At 39.4% G+C, this 27,913-nt stretch overlaps 1 protein-coding gene across 1 annotated transcript; it reads right to left on the minus strand.

The window, feature by feature from the left end:
- Positions 1-439: 439 nt before the first annotated feature.
- On the minus strand, positions 440-12,686 carry zbtb4 (zinc finger and BTB domain containing 4). Its single transcript, XM_067429851.1, has 2 exons — positions 12,443-12,686; positions 440-9,175 (listed from the first exon to the last, which is right to left on the minus strand). Exon 2 carries the CDS (start codon positions 8,810-8,812, stop codon positions 4,100-4,102), a length of 4,713 nt encoding a protein of 1,570 aa, XP_067285952.1. The 5' UTR covers positions 8,813-9,175; positions 12,443-12,686; the 3' UTR covers positions 440-4,099.
- Between the last annotated feature and the right edge of the window lie 15,227 nt (positions 12,687-27,913).

The raw sequence follows: 27,913 nt of genomic DNA on the forward strand, positions 1-27,913 counted from the left end.
TGACTGTGCTCCTAAAAAATTGTATTAGGAGCACAAGTGCTCCTCAAGAAAAAAGTTAATGTAGATCCCTGAAAGGGGCAGTGCCCTCAAAGTAACAACTTCGTACCTTATCTACCAATAAAAGGCACATATAGCTTAAAGGTAACCTGGACACTTACTAATTAGATACTAATATACACCTTTAGAAGGATACAAAAATGTACCTTGAGGGTACTGTCACTGTTTCAGTGACAAGCTGATGTACCCCTGAAGGGCAAAAAAAAAAAAAAAAAAAATCTGACAGTGTGTAAAAAAAGATTTTGAATAGATCACAATTGAGAAAATTAATGAACTGACATTTTTTGCACTTCAGAGCTCCATTTTGCACCTCTGTATTGCATTTTGAATGTTGTGCCAACACTACATATTGATGATGAATTCAGAGATATTTTGCACGTCATCAGGTTAATACTTTATTTGTATGGTTGTAGTGTAGACAGAGGGAGAAAAGAGAACAGGAGCAAAGAAATTAACTGTTGATTGTAGACTTGAATCGGCAATGTATGCCAGCAAACCTCTGTATTAAATGGTCACAAAGTCAACAAGACACAAATAAAGTTTTCAAACATTTCACTTTTTTGAAACTGCCCGAATATAATGTGGACCTCTAAAACAATGGCACAGTATAACATTGTCACAAAATACCAGACAATTTAGTCACATGCCTACAACTATGACCAAGTGCAGAACATATGTAGCTGGTAGATTTTAGTCACTTTGATTGAAAATTGAAGCCTCCAAAGAGTTCTTGTTCTGGGTGGACCAAGAAGATGCATTTTTTTTTTTTTTTGTGGTTCAGGTATTGTTCAAAACCAAACATACTGGACAGTTCTGTGATTATTTCAGTACATATGCCCCCAAAAGGCGTACTTATTAAATATTTATATAGTTCTGTGCAAATATTCAGTAGTCTATCCAGATTCTGACTGATCTTTTTTTTTTTTACGTAGGAATTGTAGTAGTAATAGTAGCCGACAGTCACAAGTGACCACTTTTAAGCATACTATCCACTGAATTTCATTGAAAGTTTGCTGATGGATGAAACAGGAAAACGAGAACTTAACTCGTTTTGATGTTCTTCAAAGTAATACTTAAATAGGATGTTCTATAGAAAATGGTATCACAATTTCTTCTTTGTAAGGTGCGTTCAGATTATGTGCATATAGTTATTAGCTTATTTAAATAAAAAGGCCTCTTGTATGTAAACATCAAAATTTTAGATTTAGTAATTTTAAACCAGTTACTGATTCAGAACAATTGATTCAAAACAATTAACAATTGATATTCGGGCCGATATTTAAACCCAATCAGACTTAAATACTCAGTGGAGACAAAAAAATAAATAAAAATACATTTACAAACCCAATGTTATCAATTCTCCGAAAATAATTGTTATATTTTTATGTGAACCTCTCAACATTATAGGTTGTTACTAACAGTTTTTACATTCGTTTACACAAATTTAACAAATAATTTTTTTTTTTACCAGTCACTGGTACAGGTAGTTGATGCAGTTCATTCATTTATATATTTCTAGAATTTATGCAAAAATTTTGTCATGGTGGAGAAAATACAGCAAAAAGAAGAGGTCAAACACAAGTTTGTTGGTGGCTATGAGATTTGGTTTCCTTTTCCTTTACCACCACACACCCTTTCTCTCACACACCACACTTTTATAATGCAAACAAAAGGCTTGTACTCATACCCGAGTGAAGCTACGTGATCCACAACCGTTCATTGCATTGTGTTTTACCCTCAGGAAATGAACAGTGCTGCGGCTACATTGCACAGTTTCACACTTACTTCAAAGGAAGAAGGTAAAATATTGAGAATAGACAGGGAGAGGGTGTTGGAATGAGAAAGAGGTGGAGATGGAAGGGCAGTCTGAAAAGCTTCCATAATGCTTGGGGAAAAGAAATAAGGCAACATAGGAGTTTCTCTTTTTGGTTTTAGATTAGAAAATTTTGATACTGAGGGGTTAAAAAAGAGGGTCCAAAAAGTTTTGTGAGGACAAGCCTCAAGAGAAAAAAGCAGGACAAAATTAAATGAAATAACCACATATGAAGGTAAATGAGTTTTGTAACAACACCAGAAGATACTGAAGAAGCAATTGTTGCTCATGCGTTATGGTTATATTGAATCCAACTTCCTTGACATATCCCTAAGACTACTGTATATATATTTATATGAATACCCCATAGCGGTTCCAATATTACATGTTATTTTTCAAGTCAGCGTACAGAAATGATCTATCATACTGTCTTTATTTTTTTAACCTTATGACTAAATTACATTCATATTCTTATGTACTTGAATGAGCTTCAAGTACAAGCCTTGTCTCACTACCAAAAAGGGAAAAATATATAAAACAAACTAATAATATAGTGAAAAACAAAAGAAAAGAAAAAAACAAGAAAGTACAAGGGAGAGCTCAAGCCACTCCAGTGCTATAAGTCCCATAGTGCAAGCCCTGCAGGGGCGTCAGGACTGACTGACGTCCTCTCCTTCTCTTCTCTCTGCTGCGGAGGAGAGAGAATTTGCTAACCAACAGAAATGGTGGCTTGCTTGTAGTAGATTATGTTTTCCTAAAACTAACATTCACCAACCGCTGCTTCTTACAAGTATCCTATACGATTCTCTCTGTGCTTTTCTCCACTTTACTCCCAAATTTTGCTCACACTCTCACACTATTTTAATGTCGGTTTGTCTCACTTTGTTTCACCCATTCTGTCAAGTCTCAAATTCAGTCAGTGAATGGAGTGTCTTTGGTGGACACCAGGGGGCAGTGGGGAGGAGAAGGCCACAAACATGAAGTCGACTGGAACGTATGTTGTTGGAAGAGATGAAACAGTTGGCAGGAGTACTGGAAGTACACAGACTTATTTCATAAATGATCAAGGATTAATACCCACATCCTACCAACGAAACTATGTGAAACACAATCTGTCTCTAGACATAACATGGTCAAAAGTAGAGTGGATTCTATATCACTATACATTTGATCTTGTCATGGTAATCCTGGTTAGTGAAGGCATCACATAATAATATGTTTAATCCATATGACATGTAGCTACACCATCAAGTTGCTATGCTATGATTTACGAAAGAAGAACTTCATCTATGTTTTCTATTTACTGACCTATTAAGATTATAACACCTTTTCCAGGAATGATGTTTTTACTTGAACTTCCAAGGAACTGACCAAGGCTGATGCAGCACAAATGATTATAAGTGTGCATGCCTACACCCCCAACACACCCCACAAATACACTTACACAAACCTGCAGGCACACATAAAGCCAGAATACTGAAAAACACATGACTGGAGTACCGATGTAAGATATGACACTATGAGCTACCCCAAAGTCTCCATGCATTACCTCTATACAAAATTGCACACTGTACACACTCATGCATGCTCTGTCTCTCTCTCTGTCTCTGTCTGTCTCTCTCTCTCTCTCTCTGTCTCTCTCTCTCACACACACACACACAAACACACACACACACACACACAACTGCTTCTGCATCTTGCTTCCCTGTGTGTTGAACATTTTTCCTTTTAATGATAAGCCACCCTTGCATTACTATAAGCAGTATAATTAACACAACTATTATTATCATTATTATTGTGGTTATACTGTCCTTATTATGGGAAACAGACATAATTCATTAAGAAACACACATCCTGTTAGCTGTTATTGTTCACGTGTTATCCATAATATTGTAATGACTCTGAGAGGATGGTTATCCAAGCTCTAATGACACTACAGAAGAGGCAAAGAAGTGGTGTGTTGGAGGTGCATCTTGGCAGTGCCTGAAGGGGGCATTATATATTTTTGTTCTTCGTCCCCTTATAACCTTTCCTCCTTGTCTTCAAGACACCCCTCCATCTTTCCATCACATTTGATTCCTATGTATGCCTATGCATTTGCTGTGTTACAAAAGAAAAGTAAGAGCTGTGCAAGAGTGTTCAGTTAACAAACAGGAAAACATAATTTCCACCCTTGATGGCCTCCTCTGCTCTTTTACAGGTATTACCTTGCTGCCATTGTGTACTCACTTATGGGTTGTCCTGCTTTGTGCTACTGCTGCCGCCACTGTTGTATAGGCTGGGGTTCATTACTAAATGATGGGGCACTGTGCCTGTTAAAGGGGCAGCAGTGGCAGCGTAATTGAAAAAAGGCAAGAAGGGTAAGGGCTCTTTGTCCCCTGATGCCATCATATTTAGAGTCATTGGAAGGGCAGCAAGGTTATAGGGGTATGGCAGTAGCTGTGGGCCATACAGTAGGTGATAGGGGTCGGGGTAAAAGGGCAGTTTAGCAGAGTCAGGGTGGGGTACCATCTTCCCAAGTGATGGAAAATGTAGGGGTCCAGCAGGGTAAGACATCAGGATTTGCTCCTCCTGTTTCTTACCAGAGCAGTACCCTCCAGGTATGACCAAGGGAAGCGTAAGCTCCTGGACAGGGTAGCCTGAGCCCCTGTGGTGTTCTGTAGGAGTAAGAGAGGTGTTTTCTTTTGATTCAGGCTCTGCTGTGGGCACTTGAGGATGTAGCAGGGTGTGACAAGAAGGCTCACTCATTCCAGCTGAATTCACTGGCAACATAAGACCCTGTTTTTCAGTGTTGTGCCTCCCTCTATGTAATTGGCTTTGCTCCAGCTGTGGTCGCAACTGTAGGTCCAAGGGTCCTGGAGAGTGACATGGTGACTTTGAATACCTTTGAGAAGGTACTTTTGGAGTGGTTTGAATGACAGAGCATGTGGGAGATGGTATAGGACTGAGTGGTTCCTCTTTGGGCACTACCAACGACACCTCATTACAAGTCTGTTCCTTTGAGATTTTGGATGGATGTTTATTCTGTTGATCAAGTTCTCTCTTTTTTGCCAGTATTGTTGGCATGGATAAGTCTTGGGCTTGGCTGCTGGACTGAGGAAAGATTCTTAGATCCTGAGCATCTTGTAAATCACTGAAATCTTCATTTGGATTAATGTCATCTTCTCTACACGCATAACTTCTGCCTGTTTTTAGTGATATGTGTACAGGTGGAGTTGTTTCTCTTCTAATCTGAGGCTCTGTCAGCATTTGAGAAACCGGGATTTGCCTGTCACTCTGTGTTTGGCTTCTTTTCTGTTGGTTTAGTGTGTCTAAATTCCGTTTTTCTGGTGTTCTGTAGTCTAGGCACTCTGCACCATTCATTACTAGTACACTAGGGAGGTTAGGAGAGATGACATTAAACCTTTCTAAAGTGGGACTGTGCATAATTTGGGAAAACTTTGCACACAATGGACTGTGGACTTCGTCATTGGTTGCCACTTTGGGACTTTCACAATTTCTGACTCTTTGGTGTTCTTCCATGTTCTCACTCAGTTTGTTGTCTGCGATTTGACAGTCTGGTTTGGAGTAATATATGACAGACACTGGCTGTACTTGCTCACAATTGGTATCTAAACCTTTGCTTGGTATAGTTTCTGCTGCAGAAGGTGCGTAGCTTGGCATGTCTTGCTTTTCCTGTGTGTCTTCAACCTCGTTTGAACTGCCTAACTCATGTCGCTTGAGGTGGCAATTGAGTGCAGCAGAGGTTTTGCAGACCTTATCACATTGTGAGCATGCATATCTGATTAAAGGCCTCCTTCCCAAGCGAACTGGGCTGCCTTTCTCTATGGTCTGTCCATCCACTCCATTCTCATCTGCTTTCATTTCCACCTCACTTCTTGATGACTGGGAAGTGAAGAAAATAGGGGCAGACAGGGGCTTGTTTTTCGGATGCTGAGTTCTCTGATGTTCCTCTAGCTTGGATTGTGAGGGGAATGGAGCTCTGCAAAGCATGCACACAAACTCAAACAGATGTGTCAACTCATGCTTGTCTCGTTTCCTTGGGCTGGAGAACCAGCGGCCACATGTTCCACACTCAGATGCCTGATCTTCTGACCATCTTTGCTTGATGATAGAAGATGCTGTGTGTTGAGGATTGAGTGTAGCTTGAGCAACAGATAAAGGCAGAGGGAGATCAGGCTTCCCATGAGTTCCCTTTTCTTTTTCCTTCTGTTCTGTCCTTGAAGAGACAGGAACAGTGTGTGATGGTTCTTTGACTTCAGCTTTCTGTGGATCAGTAATTTCTCTCTGCTCTTTCTTTACTTTTTGTCTCCTTTCCTCTCCATCATTTGCATCTTCATTTTCAACTTCTTTATTCAAATTTTTTATGAGTCTCTCAGCTCTCCTCATAGGCCTCAGGGATCGTTTGTAGTGCATTTTGCGTTTCCAAGCTTTAGCCCCCTGCATATGAAGTGCCTTTCGCTTGGGTTTGTAAGAATAGTAAGGCCTCCATAGGTTATCCTCCATATCATGGTCATTTCTGTCCTCCCTGACCTCCTGCCGGAAGAAATATTTCCTCACCTTGCCTTTGAGTTTAGGGTTTTTCCATTTGAGCTGCCCCTCCTTTCCTTCCTGACTGGAGTTGCGGTGTTTACGTTGGTGATGATGGGTGTGTCGTTGCTCTCTCTGGTCCTCTTGTGTGAGGTTACTCTTTTTGGGTTTGCTACGTGTAGGGCTTTTGTCTCTCCTTAGATCTGTTTCTGAGATGCTCCGTTTGACAATGGCCTCCTCCCCTATGCGCACAGTAATCTGACAAAGTGGGCCGCTGCCTTTGACTTCTGATCCCACTGCTAAAGGTATTGTCTTAGTTGACTCTGTTTTATTGTGAACTTTTCGTCCCTTGTGAAGTTTCTCGGTTGGCTGTCTGATTTTCAAGACCTCTGGGTCTAAACTGACAGCATCCCACTCCCTGTATGCCTCTGTGTGCTCTCTCTCTCTATGTTTTCTAATTTGTTTTTGGCCTGTCTTTGAACGATTTTCTGGACTTCTTTTTCTCTCCTCAGATTCCATCTTATTTCTGTGAACAATGACAGAAGAAGAAACTGCAGTGCTGTGCATGATGACTGAAGGTTTGCTGTGTGCAAATGCAATGACTGAAGAGACGGCTCCTTCTGGGCACTTTGGAGTTTTTCCTTTGCCATTGTTACTACCTGACAGCCATACATCTGACCCCTCTGTCTCACTAGATTCTACTGCCATGTCTGTTTGGGGAGAATCTAGTTTTTTACCCTGCTCTACACCCATCCTGATAGGGAATCCCTCAGGCTCAGCCTTGATGTCTGGGTTTTGAAGATCTTTCAGAAAAGACTCCAATTTCTTTGTGTCTAGAGGTTGTGGGAGGCTGTCATCCATCGATAAAGGCAGAGTAACTGATGAATCAGAAGTGAGTAGTCCATCAGCCATTGGCTGACTATATGTTTTGTAAGGTCTCTTTAGAGATCGCATGGGCAACAGGCGGTACAGTTTAAGGGCATTGACCTTCTGCTTGTAACCACCATTGGCTGTTTTCTCACTTGAGATCAAGCCAGGATTGATACCATGGAAAGCCTTTTGGTGTGTTTTAAGGTTGTAGTAGGTAGGAAATGCTTCCCAGCAAAAGATGCATTGGTAGCGTCTTTCACCAGTGTGCCACACCTCATGTTTGGTGCGGTACTCAGCCAGAGCAAAAACCTTGTCACAGTAGTGACAGGGATACTTCCGGCGCCATGAATGCACATTAGAGTGTCGCTTCAGGCTAGACAAAGTCATGTAAGAGCGCTCGCACACGGAGCAAAAGTAAATGATATGTCCATCCACCACTTTAACAAAGTGATCCTCTTCCCCTAGGGCATCCCTGCAAGTCAGTGTTCCAGCATGACGGGCATGAATGTCGCGCACTTTCTTTATGGGTCGGCCAGGCCTTGTTTCATGTCCAAGCTGTTCTGGCTCTGCAGCCTCATCTGCTCTCTCCCCCTCCACTTCACCCTCCTCCAGGGGCTCTTCTTTGGGTGGCACTGGAAAAGCTGGCAGCCCTTGCCTGCAGGTGGCCTCATGGGATTGCAGTCTTTTATTATGGATGAAGGCTTTGCCACAGTGGCGGCAGCTGAGTACTCGTCCCCCCCGATGGAGACGCATGTGGACAGTGAGGGACGAGGCAGTGCTGAACAGACGGTGGCACACCCCACACAGTAGTTCTGGCTTCGGCACTTCCCGAAAGGAGTCATGGAAAGATGGCGTGGGGAGAGTCAAGGGGGAGGAAGTTAGAGAGGCAGATGAGGGTGAAGGAGGAGGAGGAGGGGTTGATGAGGATGAGTGAGGGTTGATGCTAGGGAGAGGAAGGCTCAGTTCAACATGGAGGCTGTTTGCCTTGCGTTTTTTGCCTTTTGAACTCTCTGGATCTTTTATACCTTGGTCCTGGTATGCTCTTGCACTGAGGTTGAAAAGAATGTGTGCCGTTTCTGTTGTTGAATGCTCTTTGTGCCCATTATTGAGACTGACCCCAGCTGTCTCTTTTGAACAGTCCAATTTATTAGAGTGTTGTAAGGGAGATGTTGGGTATCGGGAACCACTGCCATCAACCGAAAATGACACAGATGACTTGCAGTTTTTACTGACTGGAGCAGTTAGATCAACTGGGAAGGAGGAGGAAGAGCATGGCAGGCGGTCAGTTTTTGATGATGTTTTGGATAGCGGTTTGTCTCTGAATGCTTTCCCCTTCCATGCCATGCCATCTGAGCTTTCTCTGTCATGGACGTCAGAGGAGGAAGTGGGGTGAGATGAGGAGCAGTGTTTCTGTGCAGAAAAGCCAGACAATCCAGCACTGAGGGGAAAACTGAGCGATATCCTCGTAGTTTTGGCACCATCTGCCTCCTCCGTGCCCTCTCCCATCCTGTCTCCTCTCATGTGTTTATTTCTGTGTTTCATTGGATCCTTGTACAAGTCCTCTAAGATGTTCTCCAAGGCTATTGTTGGCCAAAAACAGAGCACTAGACAAAGGGTTTATCTGTAGTCCATTAAGGTCCAGAAAAAAATACTTGTTTCTGTCCTAGCTATATCTTTAGTGCAGAAGTTGAGAACAGAAATTTCAGATCAAGAAGATGAAAGTTCATGGAGGTCAAGTCCAGAGATGAAGACTCCTAGATGTAAGTAACATTGTGCATCTTTGATTATCTTGGTATAAGACGGGACGGGATTGCCATGCAGTGCACGTTCAGCTCCAAGAGTGCAGTGCAGGTGTGGAGAGGGTCCCAGCAATCCTCCCCAGACACCATGACCCCGTTCTTAATCCTGCAACAAAATGAAAATAATTTGTATTCAAATATTCTGTTTTAATCACTGGAAATATTGTAGATTTTTTGACAACCACAAACACCAGAGGCTGTTGTACTAGTATTATACTGATCAGAAGTGTGCATGACAAAAAGTATGCGTTGTGTGGTGGCAAATCAGTGTTATACGATTTAAAACTAGCTAGCACCAAGTAAGCAATCCATTATGGTAATCATACACATGCAACTTAGTCTGACAAGACTGGTTGCAGTCATCTCAGTTTCCAAATTTCGCATGACAAAATCTGAAAGTGTGGAAAGAATCTCAGCAATCAACCCCACTGAGTCACAGCATTTGCTTCACCTAATTGAACACTGCTAAGATTTAATTAAGATTTCCCCAACAGGGTGTTATTTATAGTTAAAGTGCTCCAAATATGCCTAGACTGAAAAGGTACCAAAATATAGATGGCCTTTTGAACTGAAGCGTCTTGTATTCCTGATAAAGTTATTTGGATATATGTATAAATATGTATTTTTTTATAGAGAATGAAATGCAGAGGACCACATCATTTATACTGTCATGTCAGTTTTTCCGCTGAAGTATGAGAGCGAACTGTCCACATTATTGTTGCATTCATAAACATTTATTTGCTTATTTAATGATAATATTGGTTGCTTAACTTGCTTGTTAGCCATAGAGAAAGAGCATTCTTAGCTAGCACTAATGATGCGACACCAGAGAAAATCCCCAGTCATGGTTTTCTGCCTGCGTTTTAGCCAGGCAGGCAGGCAGGCCTCTGTAAAATTCCACAAGCAGCCCTGAACACACTGAAACTAGGTCAGCACTGTTATTGCAGAGAGAGAAAGAGAGGAGGAGGGAGAGCAATGGAGAGAGAGAGAGAGAGAGAGAGAGAGAGAGAGAGAGAGAGAGAGAGAGAGAGAGAAAGAGAGAGAGGTGGGGAAGAAAGCTAGATCCAGGCCTTGAGACAGGAACAGCCACAAACACACACTTACACATGCACAGAATCACATATATATACACACACACAGGCAGTCAACAAGCTGCACACACACACACACACAAGCATTCTCCTCTCAACTCGCAAACACATTTGCAGGCATGCAGGCACATATGAACCGGTCTGTCTGTAAACAAGTGGCTTGACAGCTAACGTTAGCCAGCACACCACAAATGCAGCTGAGAGTGTTCAAAGGATGTATACCAGAACTCCTGCATAATAATAGATGTTACATAAGAGTATATTTAGACAGGAAGAGTCAGGAAGAGTTAGACAGGAAAAATATTTAAACCTGTCCGGCACTTGTTGTGACTGGCCGCTATGGCGTAAAATGAGGCCTAAGAATGACACAGTTTTACATGGTGCTCGCATAGTGAATGGACAAACACATCTGCCACCCCCTCATTTTCTCTGTACGTCTGTCCCTATTTATCTCTCCCTCTCACCCTCCTTTTCTCTTCGCATATGACGCACACACTGCCTCTCAACAAACAGTTCCTGGCGCAAGAGGCTGGCCAAGCGTGACAGGGCCTTTGCCTCCCCCCTCTGACTGCCCCTGTACTCAAACATGCAACCTACTGAAAGAGTTAGAGCTGAAGTATTAAGGTGTTGCATCTTGCAGAATCAATTTAAAACCGTTGCCAAACTGAATTTCTCCCAAATGTCGGAAATTCAAAACGACTGTTCACATCTGCGTCATCAGCTGGAAAGCGGAGTGCAGGCAAGTCATCCAGGTAAAGATTTAGAATTTACGCACATGAGACCACTAGATTTATAATGCTGTCAACGCTGTTGGGTTAGGAACTGAGAAGAGGCTCGGAAGAAGTCAGTTAATGGGCTAAAGGTCTTGAATTTAGCTCTGCCAGTAAAAGAAACCATGGACTGAATGGCAGTGGAAAAGGGTAATGAGTGAAGGCCGCCTGTTTCCGTGTGGCCGTGACGGGGCCCACCAGGGTGAGGCTGACTGTGAAAAGGGGGCTGTCGCTAGATACTGAACTCTGCACAACCCCCTGCCAAAAACATAGTGGAGCCAGCCAGAGGATAGATGAGGGGTAGGAAAAGAGTAAAAAGGAGGAGTGGGCTGTTTTGGAAGAGCATGAGGGAAGCAGTTGGGAGATGGAGAAGGATGGCCCGAGGATGGTTGAGTTTGTGGTAGGATAAACTACCACAAACTCAGCCATCCTCGTTTGTGGAAGGATAACCCCCCCACCCACCCATTTGGCATGACAGGCCATGCTCCAGTGAGTCTGCCCATGTTACATGCTGTGTTCGACATGGTCGACTGAGTTTTAACTTGACAAGTGATTCCCATGAATCTGTTGCTGTAATGTGGTCAAGGACGATATTCTAAGTAGAGCAAAACTAGGAGAAAATGTCATCACTGATAGATGAGTGAGAAACTCCTGGCTAAAGCTACTTCCTCTAGATCATGCCTGAATCTGCTTCCATAATGCTTTAGTTTGTTTAGAAAAACGAGCAGCCCTGCCATGTTTCCATTCTAACATTGATACCTCTGTTGTTACAATATTCCAGAAACTTTATGCTAACATATGCCAGAGTTTAAATGACAAATATCCCATGCTAGCTGACTTAGAAGAAAATTACATTTGACCCTGGCGTATATTCAACTCACCTCAGTAAAACTTGGCTGCTTGGCTTCTAACGACCTAATGACCCTATGGCCTTGTATGGGCTGTTAATAGTGTACTACTAAGTATGCTACACAGAAAAAGACAGTGTAAACAGAAAAAGTGAATGTGCATCTTATAATATCGTCCACCTTACATACACATGGGTAGATGCTGTTTTTTAGGACTCCATATTCCAAGACGTCACTTGGTCGTTAATTCTAAAAACCGAGTCCATTGCTATTGAGATAATTTCTTCAGATGTGAACTTGCCACAACAGAAAGTATCCAAATCCAGCATAACAGAAATATGGCAAGAGAACGCAAAAAGTATAAAGCTTTATTCTCATTTTACTTTAATCTTGGAGCGACTCACCAGCCCTGAAAAAGAACTGCGTGGTTCAGCCACAACAGCGGAGGATAAGGGAGACAGGCCTTGATTAGCACACACACAAACCCACACACACACACATTTCTGGTGTCTACACAGAACCAAAACAACATCGATATGATATGAGAGTGGCACAGAAATGCAAGAAGCAGGAAGAGGTGAAGACAGAGAGATAGATCAGAGGAAAAAGTCTCTCCCTCTCGCTTCCATTCTCCGCTAGGCAAGCACACAACAAGACAACGTACCTCGGAAAACCTTCTGCTGCATCTCGGCTGCGATGTGTTCTCTCTCTCACTCTCTCACTTTCCCTCCCTCGGTCTGTGTGTCCTGGTCTGCGTGTTCCCGTGTGCGTGTATGAGTGAGAGAGAGAGAGAGAACACAGGGAAAGACAAGCGCGTGCATACAGGCAGCGCTATGTAGAGGGCAGAAACGACTCTCTCGCACTCTGACTCTCCCCCTCCTTCTGCCGCTCTATCTCTCCTTCCCTCGCCCGCACTCTCGCTCACTCTCTCTCTCTCTCACACTTCAGTTTGCCACTGACACATGATTCTGGGCTGTTTTTGCATTTTTTATCTCCCCCAGCCTCGTACCCCTTACTCACCCACACACACCCCCCCAGCCTCATTTTAATTCCAATTCTCTTTTTATTCCAAATTTTTTTGTTCATTAGACACACACTTTCACCATTGCACACTCTACATACACCAAGCCTGATGATAGCAAGGAAGGGAGGGAGAACGGGAGTGAGGGAGAGAATGAGCGAGTGAGAGGACGCCATTTAAGCAGTTTGTTACGAGCACTGCCAGTCCCCAAAATGGCTGAAAACAAACAGGAGCCATGCCAACAGAAAAAAAGCTTGGCCATAGAGACATGAAGGGAAAGAGATAAAGAGTAGGAGTGGGGAGAAACAGAGAGACGCCAGACAATACTTGGGTTAAATTCTTTAAATAAGTGAGGTAGCCAAAAGAGGGATCAAAGAGTGCAGTATGGACATGCACTTTGGTTTCCATTTTCTCCTCTCTCTACTTCCCTGACTAAAAAGAAGGACGTTTATGGGAAAAAGAGGTGGACCAGAGGAGTAAACATTTGAGTCTTTGGCCGAGATGGCCCTCTATGACAGTTTTGGCCTTCTCGCCATTACAGGGAGCAGAGAAATAGCACCTCTATGTACTTTTTGTCCTGCCTTCATTGCCTAATCAATTAGTCTGGCATTTGCTGGATGGATCAATCCAGTTCACTCACACTCAGTGAGTACTCTATCTATAGCTATTGAAAAGTTCACAAACCACCTGTTTTAAAACTGTTCTATAGAATTTTGTGTAGAGGACTATGATTTAAAACTCTGTCTTGACATTCAGAAATATTTTGGACCTGCAGAGAAAATGAGGGTTTATACTGAAGCATTTTTCTCTCACTTCGCTCTTCCTCTTTTAGCCACTTTTTTTTCATGGCCAAATTTCTGCCGAACAGCTCATTATACCCCCCATCCTACGTTCCTTTCCCCTGTGCCCCTCGGTCCTTCTCTCTATTTTTCCTTTCTCTTTCGCACTCCTTCTTTTTCTCTTCTATTGTATGCCAGCCCACTTGTCTCCATGGGAACTCGGTTTGGAAGGGGTGTTGTTCTTATGATCTCTCCGACTTGGTGGAACTTTGTCACTTTTCTCACACTTTTCTCCGATTTTGTTTTTCTAAGGGTTCTTGCTGTGTGCTTGATAAACGTTAATTTCACGTGTTTGTATTTTGTCGTTTGAAATTATTAGTTTCTTGCAAAATGTGTTCTGTAATTCATAAAAGTTCAGGTAACTTTTAAAGAGGTACACCCCAAAGTGTTTTTTTAGTTATGAGCTTTATGAGCTGTTTTGAAATAGGTCATGGAAATAAGCAACTCAAAATGAAACCTGACCATGAAGCTTAAATCACCATAAAGACATTTCACTATAGTCAATATTATGAGCATGGTGCCAGAAAATGTGTTAAGATATGTAGGCATGTAGATACGCATGTTTTATCACTGGGTGTGGATAAGGAAATTTTGTTTATTTTTTGTTGATACTTGATTTATTTGATTTAAAAGTACTTTAGGACAATAATTAATTCAAGTCGAAGTCAGTTTGACAGCTAATGTTGTAAAAGTTACAGTTAGTGCAATGATTATGCATTAACATTTAGCAATTATATGTTTATACTATATTATATTGTGTTATTAACTGAATTATGTTATAGCTTTTTTTTCTTGCTCAAGCAAATTCAGAAGTAGGCCAGACAGAGGTGGTCTTCACAAAATGTTCCTCTGGAATCAGCCATTCAACTCTGCAACAAGCTTTGTCATATTCCAAATTATTGTATTTGTCATTCGATTGCCTCTAATCTTTGTCTGCTGTGAAAATAGGTGGCTCAAATGTTCCCCTGTTCACTGCTGATCAAAGGCCGTCTTTAACATGACATATGGATCGGCAGACACTAATGAGAGGGCAGTGGCCAGCTGAATCTCCACAGTAACAAAAGAGGCTGGGACATCTGGAGTCAGCCACACACAGACTCCTGGTGAGTTTTGGGGAAGAGGGGGCCGTCAGATGTCCGCCTGCAATGGGTGGACTGGATAACAAATATGGCAGTGGGGCAGATGAATGAAATGTCAATTTAACCCTCTGAGGCTTGGTAGGGTTTTTTTTTATCAGTGCGAGTAAATGTTCAGTACAAATAATCCATGTTCACTTAAGGTTAGCATGACTTCCCAGATTTTAAAAAATAATAATTTAAGTGAAATAATGAAATTTTAAATTTTAAAATCACTTGTTTTCTAGTAGGGAATAAGTTGTAAAACCAGATTTTATGCAATTTTACGTTAGAGCAGCTGATAGCATTCTTCGCTGTGTAATTGTTTTACTTTTCTATTTATTTCAAATTTTCCTTTTGTTACCCCTTGTCTGTGCATTGTCTGAGTAATTATCTAGATATGCCATTTTCTTCTCAAAAATATTCTAATTATTCTAATTATTTTGTTATATTATAAAGAGGTGCTGGTCATATAATTAGAATATCATCAAAAAGTTGATTTATTTCACTAATTCCATTCAAAAAGTAAAAATTGTATATTATATTAATTCATTACACACAGACTGACATATTTCAAAAGTTTATTTATTTTAATTTTGATGATTATAACTGACAACTAATGAAAATCCCAAATTTAGCAATTATATTGTTATACAACGTGCTACTATTAAATATATATTACTTAAGACCGATACAAAGAAAGGAATCTTGGCCAACTGAAAAGTATGAACATGAAAAGTAGGAGCATGTACAGCACTCAATACTTAGTTGGGGCTCCTTTTGCCTGAATTACTGCATCAATATGGTGTGGCATGGAGTCTGTGGCACTGCTCTGGGGTTTTGAGAGCCCAGGATGCTCTGATAGTGGCCTTCAGCTCTTCTGCATTGTTGGGTCTGGCATATCGCATCTTTCTCTTCACAATACCCCATAGATTTTCTATGGGGTTAAGGTCAGGCGAGTTTGCTGGCCAATTAAGAACAGGGATACCATGGTTCTTAAACCAGGCACTGGTTGCTTTGGCCCTGTGTACAGGTGCCAAGTCCTGTTGGAAAATGAAATCTGCATTTCCTTAAAGTTGGTCAACAGAAAGCATGAAGTTCTCTAAAACGTCCTGGTATACGGCTGCATTGACCTTGGACCTCAGAAAACGCAGTGAACCAACACCAGCAGATGACGTGGCACCCCAAACCATCACTAGGTGCATTTACATGGATCACTTTAATCGGTTTAAAAGTCCAATCTGAATGAAAATGCTCCATATAAACACCTCAATCGTAATAAAAATCGGTTTGAGAGGAGTGGGATAAACCTTTTCATGAACCGATCAAACCAAAAATTTCACCATGTAAACAACCTGGCCCGATTACTTTTGAGTGTGCGTCCTTATATGACGTGGTATACAACGCGCCTCCATCACTGAAGAGCACGCGCTGCGCTCATGCACACCAGGCTATAATGCTGAAAAGGAAAGTTCATTTTTCTGAGGGGTAGCGTTAAACTTTTTATTAAGTTATATATAAGTTATGAAGATAATGTTGGCATAATGGCATAGACATAGCCTGGCTACGTCCTCATCTTGACAGCGTTTGTCCCAGGCCCTTTTTACTTCAACTGCGCCTGACAGAAGAACTTATTTTTCTGAGATGATTATTATACTTTACAACAAATAAATAGCTTTTATAAAAACATATAAGTCCTGGTGGTTGTTAAAAGTGGCTATCCGTGAACGCATTCCAGCTGCTGGAGAGGACAGTGTCGACATTTCTGATGGAAGGGGTGACACACACCGGACACGAAGCCCAGCGCCGCGTCTCAGGTATCTCACACCGGACGCGGACATTATATATACGCGCAAGCTCAGTTTTGAATTGACTTCTGACTGAAGAGCTGCAGGGTGGGTGTATCTTGTAGCACAGAGTCAAATCACTATATTGACGATTTGAAGGCAATATAATATAAATTTTATATAAAATCTTGACATGGCGATCTGGCAGGATTTTGAACAACTTCCTGAGTCGCCGCGGACAGGGACTGAATTCCGCCGCCGGTGTGCGTACACTCATTGAAAACAATGTGTTTGAATTTTAGAGACGTGGCATGGCGCTGTGCTGCGCTTCGTTTCGCGTCTGGTGTGCTACCCCCTTGATGCAGCAGACAAACTGCATGTCACAAAATGATTGCGATTGAAAGTCAGCACATGTAAACACCAGATCGGTTTAGATAACGTCTCATGTAAACCGTCCACTAAATATTTAAATCGGAATGATTTTAATTGGAATGACAAAAAAGTGTGGTTGTAAACATGGCTGCTGACTGTGGAAACTTTACACTGGACCTCAAGCAACGTGGATTGTGTGCCTCTACTCTCTTTCTCCAGACTCTGGGACCCTGATTTCCAAAATAAATGCAAAATTTACTTTCATCAGAGAACATAACTTGGGACCACTCAGCAGCAGTCCAGTTCTTTTTGTCTTTAGCCCAGGCGAGATGCCTCTGATGCTTTCTGTTGTTCAAGAGATTCTTGACACAAGGAATGCGACAGCTGAAATCCATGTCTTACATATGTCTGCGCGTAGTGGTTCTTGAAGCACTGACTCCAGCTGCAGTCCACTCTTTGTGAATCTCCCCCACATTTTTGAATGGGTTTTGTTTCACAGTCCTCTCCAGGGTGTGATTATCCCTATTGCTTGTACATTTTTTTTCTACCACATCTTTTCCTTTCCTTTGCCTCTTTATTAATGTGCTTGGACACAGAACTCTGTGAACAGCCAGCCTCTTTTGCAATGAACTTTTGTGTCTTGCCCTCCTTGTGCAAGGTGTCAATGGTCATCTTTTGGACAACTGTGAAGTCAGCAGCCTTCACCATGATTGTGTAGCCTACAGATCTAGACTGAGAGACCATTTGAGAGTTAATTAGCTGATTAGTGTGAGGCACCAGTTGTCCTCAATATTGAACCTTTTCACAATATTCACATTTTCTGAGATACTGAATTTGGGATTTTCCTTAGTTATCATATATAATCATTAAAATTAAAAGGAATAAGCATTTGAAAATATATCGGTCTGTGTGTGATGAATGGATATAAGTTTCACTTTTTGAATGGAATTGGTCAAATAAATCAACTTTTTGACTATATTATCATTTATATTATCATTTTGTCCTTCGGATGAGACGTTAAACCGAGGTCCTGACTCTCTGTGGTCGTTAGAAATCCCAGGATGTCCTTTGATAAAGAGTAGGGGTGTAACCCCGGGATTCTGGCCAAATTTGCCCATTGGCCCCTGTCGATCATGGCCTCCTAATAATCCCCATATCCTGATTGGCTTTCGGTCTCCTCTCCACCATAAACTGGTGTGTGGTGAGCGTACTGGCTCAATATGGCTGCTGTTGCATCATCCAGGTGGGTGCTGCACATTGGTGGTAGTTGAGGACATTCCCCATTCTATGTAAAGCGCTTTGAGTGCCTAGAAAAGCGCTATATAAATGTAACAAATTATTATTATTATTATTATTATTATTATTATTATTATTATTATTATTATTATTATTATATGAACAGCACCTGTAAAGTAGTGACCAAAAGTGATCTGTCTGCAGTGAATATTTGTTTTTAATGACCCTACAAGTTTGATTTAACTGTCAACATATGATCAATTAGTAACACTTTATAATAACGGCACGCTATGCATTATTAGTTAAGCATTAGTAAATAGTTCATTCATATATAAATCATTAAAGGGTTAGTTCACCCAAAAATGAACATTTGATGTTTATCTGCTTACCCCCAGTGCATCCAACATGTAGGTGTCTTTGTTTCTTCAGTAGAACACAAATTGAGATTTTTAACTCCAACCGTTGCTGTGTGTAGGTCATATGAACATGAAGGGGTAACATTCTAAAGCAAAAAAACATGCTTGATCAAAACAATCATATATCCAGAGCGTGTATTTTGACCTTACCAGTAGTGAAGCCCAGGCCATAAATAGTCCTCACTTTTGATGAGCTCACAAAAATAGTTAACTTGCAGCAACTACATGTTTTTTAACTACCTGAATTAATCATTAATCAATAATCAATAAGATGTATAGATGTACATTTATATAGTTTGTTAATCATTAACTTTCACTTTCTAAATGATCTTATGAACAACTGACAACTCCTAAATAACTGGTTTGTAAATAATGTAATACTTAAAGGTGCATTATGTAAAAACAAATCAGTAAAATATCCAAAAACCACTAGGGCAGTGTTATATATTTTGTTCAGTTAAGTGCTTACAATATCCCAAATGTTTCCAACTATTTGTAAATCATGATAAAATGCTATTTTAACCAAATGAACTGGAGCGTGTGAGGGAGTCGCCTGTCAATCTGCGTTACCCTCGGTTTCTGGTTTTGCAGAAACGTTTGCTCTCACTGCAGTGTGCAAAAAGGGTCACAGCAGCCGCCGAGCCAACATCTTTTTCACACACTCAAATGTATCTCATATGATAAGCAGAGCTGCGTTACCTCATTCTTACGACTCATACTATCGAAGTAGAAATGGCGCCCGTATTTACAAATTTATGTAACAATGAGTCCACTGCAGGCAAGTTGATAGAACCCAGGTGCAGCTTTATTTACATCAAAACATGATCAAACATAGAACAGAAATTTGCCGTGGCATGGCAAACATGGCATGAAGAAAACTCAACAACAGTGGTTAGTTACAGGTAACAATCACAGTACTTGACAAAGATGCATGGCAAATATGAGTGCTTAAATGCACTGGCCCTGTGTCCCAATTCGCATACTATCCATACTAAATAGTATTTGAAAATAGAATTAGTATGTCCCAAATCGTAGTATGTTGAAAAGAACATTCCAAAGACACCCGGATGGTCTACTATTTCCGGTCAGAATTTGAAGTACAGATTGACGCACACTCTAATGGCTGATATTGGCCACAACCCATTGAGAGTTAGACATGGATTTGATTCCATGTTATCCACAGTATATTTCACAAGCAGCAACATTGTGAACTTTTGTAATGATACGTTTGGCTATCAACTTTTAAAGGCATCATTATATTTAAACTGCAAACACAGAGGAGAGTCTCTGCATTAAAATTCCACACATTGTAAATCAACGTGCTACTACATTTCTCTCTGATACAGTAGGAAATTAAATTGAAATTAAATGTGGAGGATTTTAACTGTGACGATGATTGACAGGACACTGAGGGCAGTTTAAACCATGGTTTAAACGGTGATGGGATGCATGTAACTAAGCAATAGAGTCCGTTAAAGATAACAAAGTAGTATGTCCCAAGTATGTTTTCTACACACAGCAAGAGACTAATGACTAACAAGACACACCTGTGAACAATCAAGAAAATGAGTCAATAGGCTTGTTTGAGATGCGCCTTGCCTTGCCTGAAATTCAGCTGAGACTAGGCGGCTGCAGTGAAGGGAGGAATGAAAAAAAGTGCAGGCAAGACGGACAGTTCTCTCTTCTCGTAGTGGATCCGACACCTGCGAGATCAAAGGTGTATTCACACTTGTGCGCTTTGTTGCTGATAAACTGGATGTAATTTTATTTCTGATGCTTTTATATAAAATAAATATGATAAACAAGACACCCAAATGTACATGTTTTTATTTTAATTTTTTATATAAATATGACAACAATCACATAACCCACAGAGAGATCACACTGTTCGAGGGTTTGGGAATATTCATACATAAAAACATGATATCAGAGTTTTAAATCAAACATTTAAAAAAAATAACAACCATACGTCACAGTTGTTTAAACCAATGAGCATTAAGCTGTGTCATCAATAAGTAGTTAACCCATCATGCTTCTGGTCAGCGCAGTCGGTAGAGAGCAACTCCACTCCAGTTCTGCACAGATTTTGCTCATCTCAAACGAGCCTAAAGACAGAACTGAACTGAGAACACATGACTAAGGGTGCTTTGAGATGAGAAGTCTCAATCAGCTCCCTAGTTCAGTAGTCAGGGCACTCATCAGGGAGTCGGACCATTGACTGAATCCCTGATCATTGCCCTGACTACTGAACTAGGGAGCTGATTGAGACGCACCCTAAATCAACCAATGACAACATAACACAAGAGACTAGGGAAGCACATGACATGATCACATGAGGGCACTATGGAATCAAATGACAAACCAGGAAACACGAGTGATTAAACTCAAACAGAAAACATGAAACATGAACATGAAACAAAACCAAGACATTAGACATTACAGTATAGCATATATTTACTATTTACACAGCCTATTGTGAAGAAAATACAGCTATTTTTACAGTGTAAATATGGTCTGTCACTATTTTTACAGTGTAAATATGGTCTGTCACTATTTTTACAGTGTAAATATGGTCTGTCACTATTTTTACAGTGTAAATATGGTCTGTCACTATTTTTACAGTGTAAATATGGTCTGTCGCTATTTTCACTTAGTGTAAATAAAACCTATTGCTATTTAAACTTATTTTATGATATTTATATATTATATTAATTAGATACAATCAGAGGCTTCCTGTTTCCTCCAATTTCTTATTTCTTAAAATGCTGTGATTCTTGGTTAATCCCCTTTTTAAAGTTTACAGGATGTATACCTAAAAACTATATTTTTTGGTGTTCTTATCTCATAATAAAATATTTTTTTTATATTTGATGAGTTTAAAAATATTTTCACACGCTGTCCTAAGATTGATTTCTCATATTCATCTTCCAAGAATATTTCCGCCAGACAGTTCCGATTTCTTTTATATTTGTCTCCCACATTTCTTAAATATTAAGCTTTTTTTTTAAAATCAGTTTTATACATTTATCTGATTAAAACTGCTAAATCTGCTAAAAACATTTGAATAATCTCTTGCAAATACGTATTTATTATATAAAAAGTTATAAATTACTTGCTAGGAAGTCCATATTTTATGGCTTAAATGTATTAAGTTTCTTAAATATATTTATTTTATACATTTGACATTACTTGCCCATATCGTCATTAAGATCAAAACGTCATTAATGGAGTTTGGTGTAAAGGCTCTCATGCTCTATTCCACTGATCCAGTTTTCATATACTTCCATTTTGATTTGCGCTTATTATCCAATACTGACCTAATATGTGCTGCATAGTAATAATAAAACAAATTGGGAACTGCATCCATTCATTTCAGGATTTTAAATCTAAATCTTTTTTTTTTTTTTTCATTGCGGAAATTTAATGTTTTGGTATTACGGCTTTTCCATTTTTGTTTACATTTATTGGTATATGCATAAGCTTCAATGCTGTAAGTTAAAACTTAATACTGTCACATTATCTACATATAGTTTTTATTTTATGTATCGCTTCATCTACTTTAAGACCTTTTATTCTTTTTATTTAATGCTCTATAGATAAAGCAGACTCGTATAGTGATAATGGCTCATGTTTCTCTCAATATTTAAAATGCGTTAATAATATCGACCGATCGTGTGAGTGGGGGCCATGTAATACAATTGCGGGTGGATGAGAAATAAATCATTGGGTTTGTTTCATAAAGACAAGTTGCAGTTGCCGCTTTCAAAATAATCTCTAACTCATGTGAACTGAACTGACGGGGGCTAGATATGACAGCGGCACTGAAGCTCATTAAATATGCAAATCTTCTCCGTGGGCGTTTACTTCCAAGTCTCCAGTGCCCATCAAAACCCAGCGTTCAGAAGACAGCCTCAAAACCAGTGTAGAAAATAGCCTATTACTTATTAGTTATGATGTTTTTGAATGTAAAAACCACACAAACGTCATTAGTTGACCTTATTAGTTATACTGTTATACTGTTGACAACAGTATAAAAAAAGAAAAAAGCCAGTTCATGACACCTTTAATGGATTGGCATATGACACAAATTGTATACAGCATACATTAAATCAACGTACATAACGTACATGACGTACATAAAGTGACAGTCAGGTTATCATTGCACCCTCGAGTCGTTTAAATCCTGTATGCCTTTATATTATTGTAGAACACAAAATAAAATACATTAAAACTGTTATTGTCCATACTGTGAAAGTCAGCGAGGTCCAAAACAACAGTGGACTACATTAAATTTCATTGTATGGACATAAAATGGAATCAGTTACTGATTCCAAACTACATGACACAAATTGTTGTTAGTAACGTGATCTAGATTACTAATTTTAGGTAATGTATTCTGACTACTTTTAGATTACTTTTGACCTGACTTGTTTTTCACTTTAATTTGAATAGAATTACATTGTTACATTGTCAGGTGTTTGTGAGTTTAATAAAAGGCTATAAATTAAATTATATAAAATGTGATTATATTTAGTAAATAATAAATATAATCATTAAATAATTTAAACATTTCACATTTGCAAAAAAATATTGTTTACCTGTCATGCGACCATCAACTGACCTAAGAGTACTGTGAACTTTTTTAGGGGTTCAAGCCTGAAAGGCTGAAACCCTATTGTTATTGTTAATTTTCCCATGATGCATCATTCTCCATCTAAAACTGATCGGGCAGACCAAACCGTAAGTCATAGAGACTTGAAACTTTCAGGCCTGGTGGTACTCACACCAACTACCTACGTCACTGAGGCACGCCCCGATCGGCCTGAAGGGGGCGCTACAGCGAGCAAAAGTACGAAACGGCTCATAACTCCTTAACCGTTAGGCGTGGGCTCAAGTGTCTTATACCGTTGGAATCCCTGGCTCGGGACGGACAAAACGCATCTTTTCCCTGATTGGAACCAAACCACTGTAGAAATGTTCTTTGGAGCGAGACTATTAATAATTATGAAAAAACTTCCATTTTGCAATTCATGGTCGCTAAGGGGAACCAAAATGTTCAACTGGTCGGGGGCCACTTTATGAAAATGACTATAACTTGTGAATGGAAAGAGATATTTTCGCAAAACTTGGATCACATGTCTATGAGCTCAAACTTCGGTCACTTGAAAAAAAATGCGATGATTGTCCACTTGGTGGCGCTATAACATGAAAAAAACCACAAAAACGGCTATAACCACACGACCGCTAGTCCAATTGACTTGAAAATTGGTATGCGGTGTCTTGGCTCAAGGTACCATTTATGTCTATGAGGACATTGCCGTATGTCAAAAAACATGGCCGCCATAGGCCAATGAAATTTGAGCACCTATTATGTTTATGGCTCTGTAATCACGTGGTGTTGCACACATCCGCAAAATATGCATATAATTTGATAGATCTCTTCATGTTGAACAACTTTGCCTCTGGGGCCATTGCTGTCAATCAAATCGTTAATTAAATATTCGTAATTATGTTAAAAACCTACTTTTGTGAACTTGTCCCTTTTTGCCCGATCAGAACCAAACCAGTCTAGGGACAATTCTCTGGACTCTCTAGATCAATAACTATCAAAAAAAAGTTGAACTTTTGCATTTGGATGGCTATAACAGGGCCATTTAAAAAAGAGCGTGGCAAAATACACTCAAAAGCCTAAAAATCCTAAGGGGAAACTCAAAACTTCAGGAAAATTGTTGGGTACATGTGGCATAACATGCTGATGAAGCATGCAATGTTTTAAAGAGATCGGGACTATAGGTGGCGCTATAACTGTGAAAAAGCTTTAAGAACCATGGTAAATTGCCTATATTGGCTGTAAATGGACTTTTCCATCTATTATTTCAGTGTTTAAAATCTTGCTAAATAAACTTAATGTCTTTAATGCCTCTGTGCTTAAAAGGCCTTAAAAGCTTGAACCCCGCTAAATGCTGCTTGCAGCTTTAATTATTATTATTATCTACATTTATTATTAACCAAACTTTTCACTTAAAATCTAAGGGGGTACTTATATTAGAGCAAAGTTAAAAAAAAAAAAAAAAAAAAAAGGTGTACATTATATGCAGTTACATTAATTTGCACATTTTAATGTATTTAAAAGACAAAAGCCTTTATACATGGTTAAATGACTTTATTGGGTGATCATTCAAATAATAATTTATGTGTTTGTCAGGAGCTGATTAGATATGCCATATTGCAATGAAACATATTAAAAGCTACATTATTTTTGTAAATGCAGTGGTAAAATGCTGTAGGTCTCACTTTTCATTTAGCTGCTCATGACTAGGGTCTGGTCTGTGTATGCAATTCAACAAACCTGGAAGACCTTCTGAACTTATAAATGGAAGACTTTTATAGAAAGGAAAATTTAAATAGCTGTAGCAAAGAATTAGTTATGAATAATTTACTGCAATTGTGATGAAAAATTTGTAATCATGCAATCAATAGAAAATAGTAGTCTGATTACAACTACTTTAAATGTAATTTTATCTAATTGTAAGTATTTACGAAATGCAGATTACATGGAGTCAGTTACTACCCAGCACTGTGTACTTGTGCATGTGTTGCTGATGCATGTGACGGATGGGGGAATTGGTGTGAATGCCTTGTTTCCTCATTCAGTCTGCATGAATGTAGGAGGCAAATACAGGTTGTTCGGAATACTTTGGCCAAAAAAGTTCACGCTATGTGAATGAAGATTTTTTTTTTTGTATCATTGGTAAGCATGTACATTAGAAATCCTTACACACTTCTTTAAATAGCGTGAACTTTTTTTTGCCAAAGTGTTCCAATCAACCTGAATACATTTTTTATTCAATATATTGCCTTCCAAAGCAATCATATTGATCCTTCACCTTTTCAGACTATTCCAAACGATTCCAAACTACATTACAAAATTTGTAGTTAGTAATGTTGTAATCTAGATGACTAATTTACCATAATGGGTCAGAATATTTGATATCAACCCAAATCATTCTGTATTGTAGCATTGTATTAACAAAGGTTTAAACAATTTATTTATTTATTTTTTACAAGAACATGCTGATTCAGATTTGTTATGTTTTTAAAAGACATGTCTTATGCTCGCCAAGGCTGCATTTATTTGATAAAAAGAGACATTTCAAAGGCAATATTGTGAAATAGTATAACAATATTAAAATAAGTGTACTCTATTTTAATATATTTTTTATTGTAATTTACTCCTGTGATGCAACGCTTAATTTGCAGCATCGTTAATCCAGTCTTCAGTGTCACATGATCATATGCTGATTTTGTGCTCAAGAAACAAATTATATCATTTATTTGAAATAGAAATCTTTTGTAGTGTTATAAATATGTTTACTGCCACTTTTCCTCCATTTAATGTCCTTGCTGAATAAAGAAAAATGATTTCTGTTATTTTTTGAGTTTGTAAGTGGTGAATTTAAAACTGATGGTTTTACAAGTTACCCCACTTTACATTCATTCTCGGTCTACCCTGTTGTTGGCTAGAGAAGGTATAAAATGACTGCAATCCCAGTTTGGGATGATCAGTGTTTGGAATAATCAGATACAAACTATAATTTAGACGAGAAGTGCCGTTTAGTTTAATTACTTTAGCACTGCATTTTATTTACTTTTTTTCTTTCATTTGACATTCAGCATTTTTTTCACAGTCATCATAATGATATGTTGTGTCAGTTCTCACCGGTCTTAAATAATAGAACATTTTGATGATTAAAATATAGGCTTAGAAACTTTTTTCTGCTTGGTGAGCTTAATTTTGTAAGACTTACTTTACCATTCGGTCTTTTCCATCTTAAAAACATATCATTACACTGCCTTGGTAAATGTGCTTTTTTTTTTTTTTTTTTTTTTTTTTACCAAACAAGATTACTTATGGAGCCTTGTGATTACTAAACTGGAACAACGGGGCTTCCTTGAGAGCTCATGATCAAAGCACATCCCATTTTCTGCTTGATTTTGGCTTCCGGTTGGAAGAGAAAGGCCATGTCTCAAATGGCACACTTCATGTGCACTTTCGGTCTTGTGGACTTGCAATGACCATTGCGTGCGCGTGTCCGCTAAGTCCACAAGACCGTAGTGTGTCCATTCGTCATTTAAGCTTAAAGAAGGGTGCTCGTAAGCGCCCTCCTTTGCGGCTGTTATGCGCCCTCGATGCGCACTTCAGCTGAGCCTGCAAGTTTCCGAGCTACGCAGAGGACTTTTACCTGGCAGTCGAAGCGGCATTACGTTGTGAAATTGCGGACTCAGAGGAAGACCGTGAGGGTTTAGGGTGCCATTTGGGAAAGGGCCGAAGATCCAGGCAGACTGGTGAATTAACAGGAGCGTTCAGCTGTATGAAGTGCGCTCATAGCTTCCATCTAGTGGTCATGTCTGTCCTCTGATCTGTAAGCGCGACGACGCTCTCAGCATCTCTCAGCTCTTCTGCATTTAAACATGACTGTCTGGAACACCTCCATAATATAACATGCTACATAAAACAAAATACTGTATTAGAGATAATCCAATAACTCAAAGTAAACAAAAATCTGCACACTGCTGATGCTGGTCCCAAAGATTTATTAAAAAAGACAACGTTTCAACCCAAAAGGTCTTTGTCAGGCAAACAAGCACAAACAGGTATAATTTGTATCAGTGTGAACCATCACACCCAATCTCATTAATTAATTAGTTATTTAATTAGTAGCTAATTCAATAATTTAGAGTCATAGAGAATCTAGTAATTTAACATTGACATAACTTTTAATCCATTAACACCATCAGCAGGGGACTACGCCATGAAGCCGGTTTAGCTGGCTATAGCAGATATGTTTATGCTTAGTTTGTGCCAATCCTGGGTTTTAGGTACCATTAAAGTGGTTTGGCTTTTAGCTGTGTTCATCGCCATAGTAACTTACTGCTCCAAGGCAGGTTATGTTCCGGATAAGAGAGCTCAAATTAAAATTGTACCAATCAGCTGTGAGTAAAGTGACACACCTCTGATGCAATAGTCACTCCCCCTGTTTCACTCCAAATTAAAGGTCACTACATAGCAAATGATTTTTAAAGATTAAAGTGGCTTTTAACAATGCTTATTTATAATAATAATTTTGAATGATTTGGATATAATTTATGTAATTATTATACCCTTAATCAATTACACATTTATCGTTTTAGTTAATCAATTAATAGGCACTTTGTTAAAATGTATATAAATAGCATAAAGTCATACAAATAAAATCAATAAATTAAGCTATTCAAATTAGCTTAAATGTTCAATTCTCTATCAACTGAACTAACTTCATAACTTTTACTTGCATTGACTTATAATATT

Source organism: Pseudorasbora parva, chromosome 21 (assembly GCF_024679245.1).
Source record: "Pseudorasbora parva isolate DD20220531a chromosome 21, ASM2467924v1, whole genome shotgun sequence".
In the NCBI taxonomy this organism is placed as follows: Eukaryota; Metazoa; Chordata; class Actinopteri; order Cypriniformes; family Gobionidae; genus Pseudorasbora; species Pseudorasbora parva.

Bases quoted from the DNA above. Each gene is read 5' to 3' on its own strand.
- zbtb4 (XM_067429851.1), bottom strand. From the start codon at position 8,812: ATGAAACACAGAAATAAACACATGAGAGGAGACAGGATGGGAGAGGGC.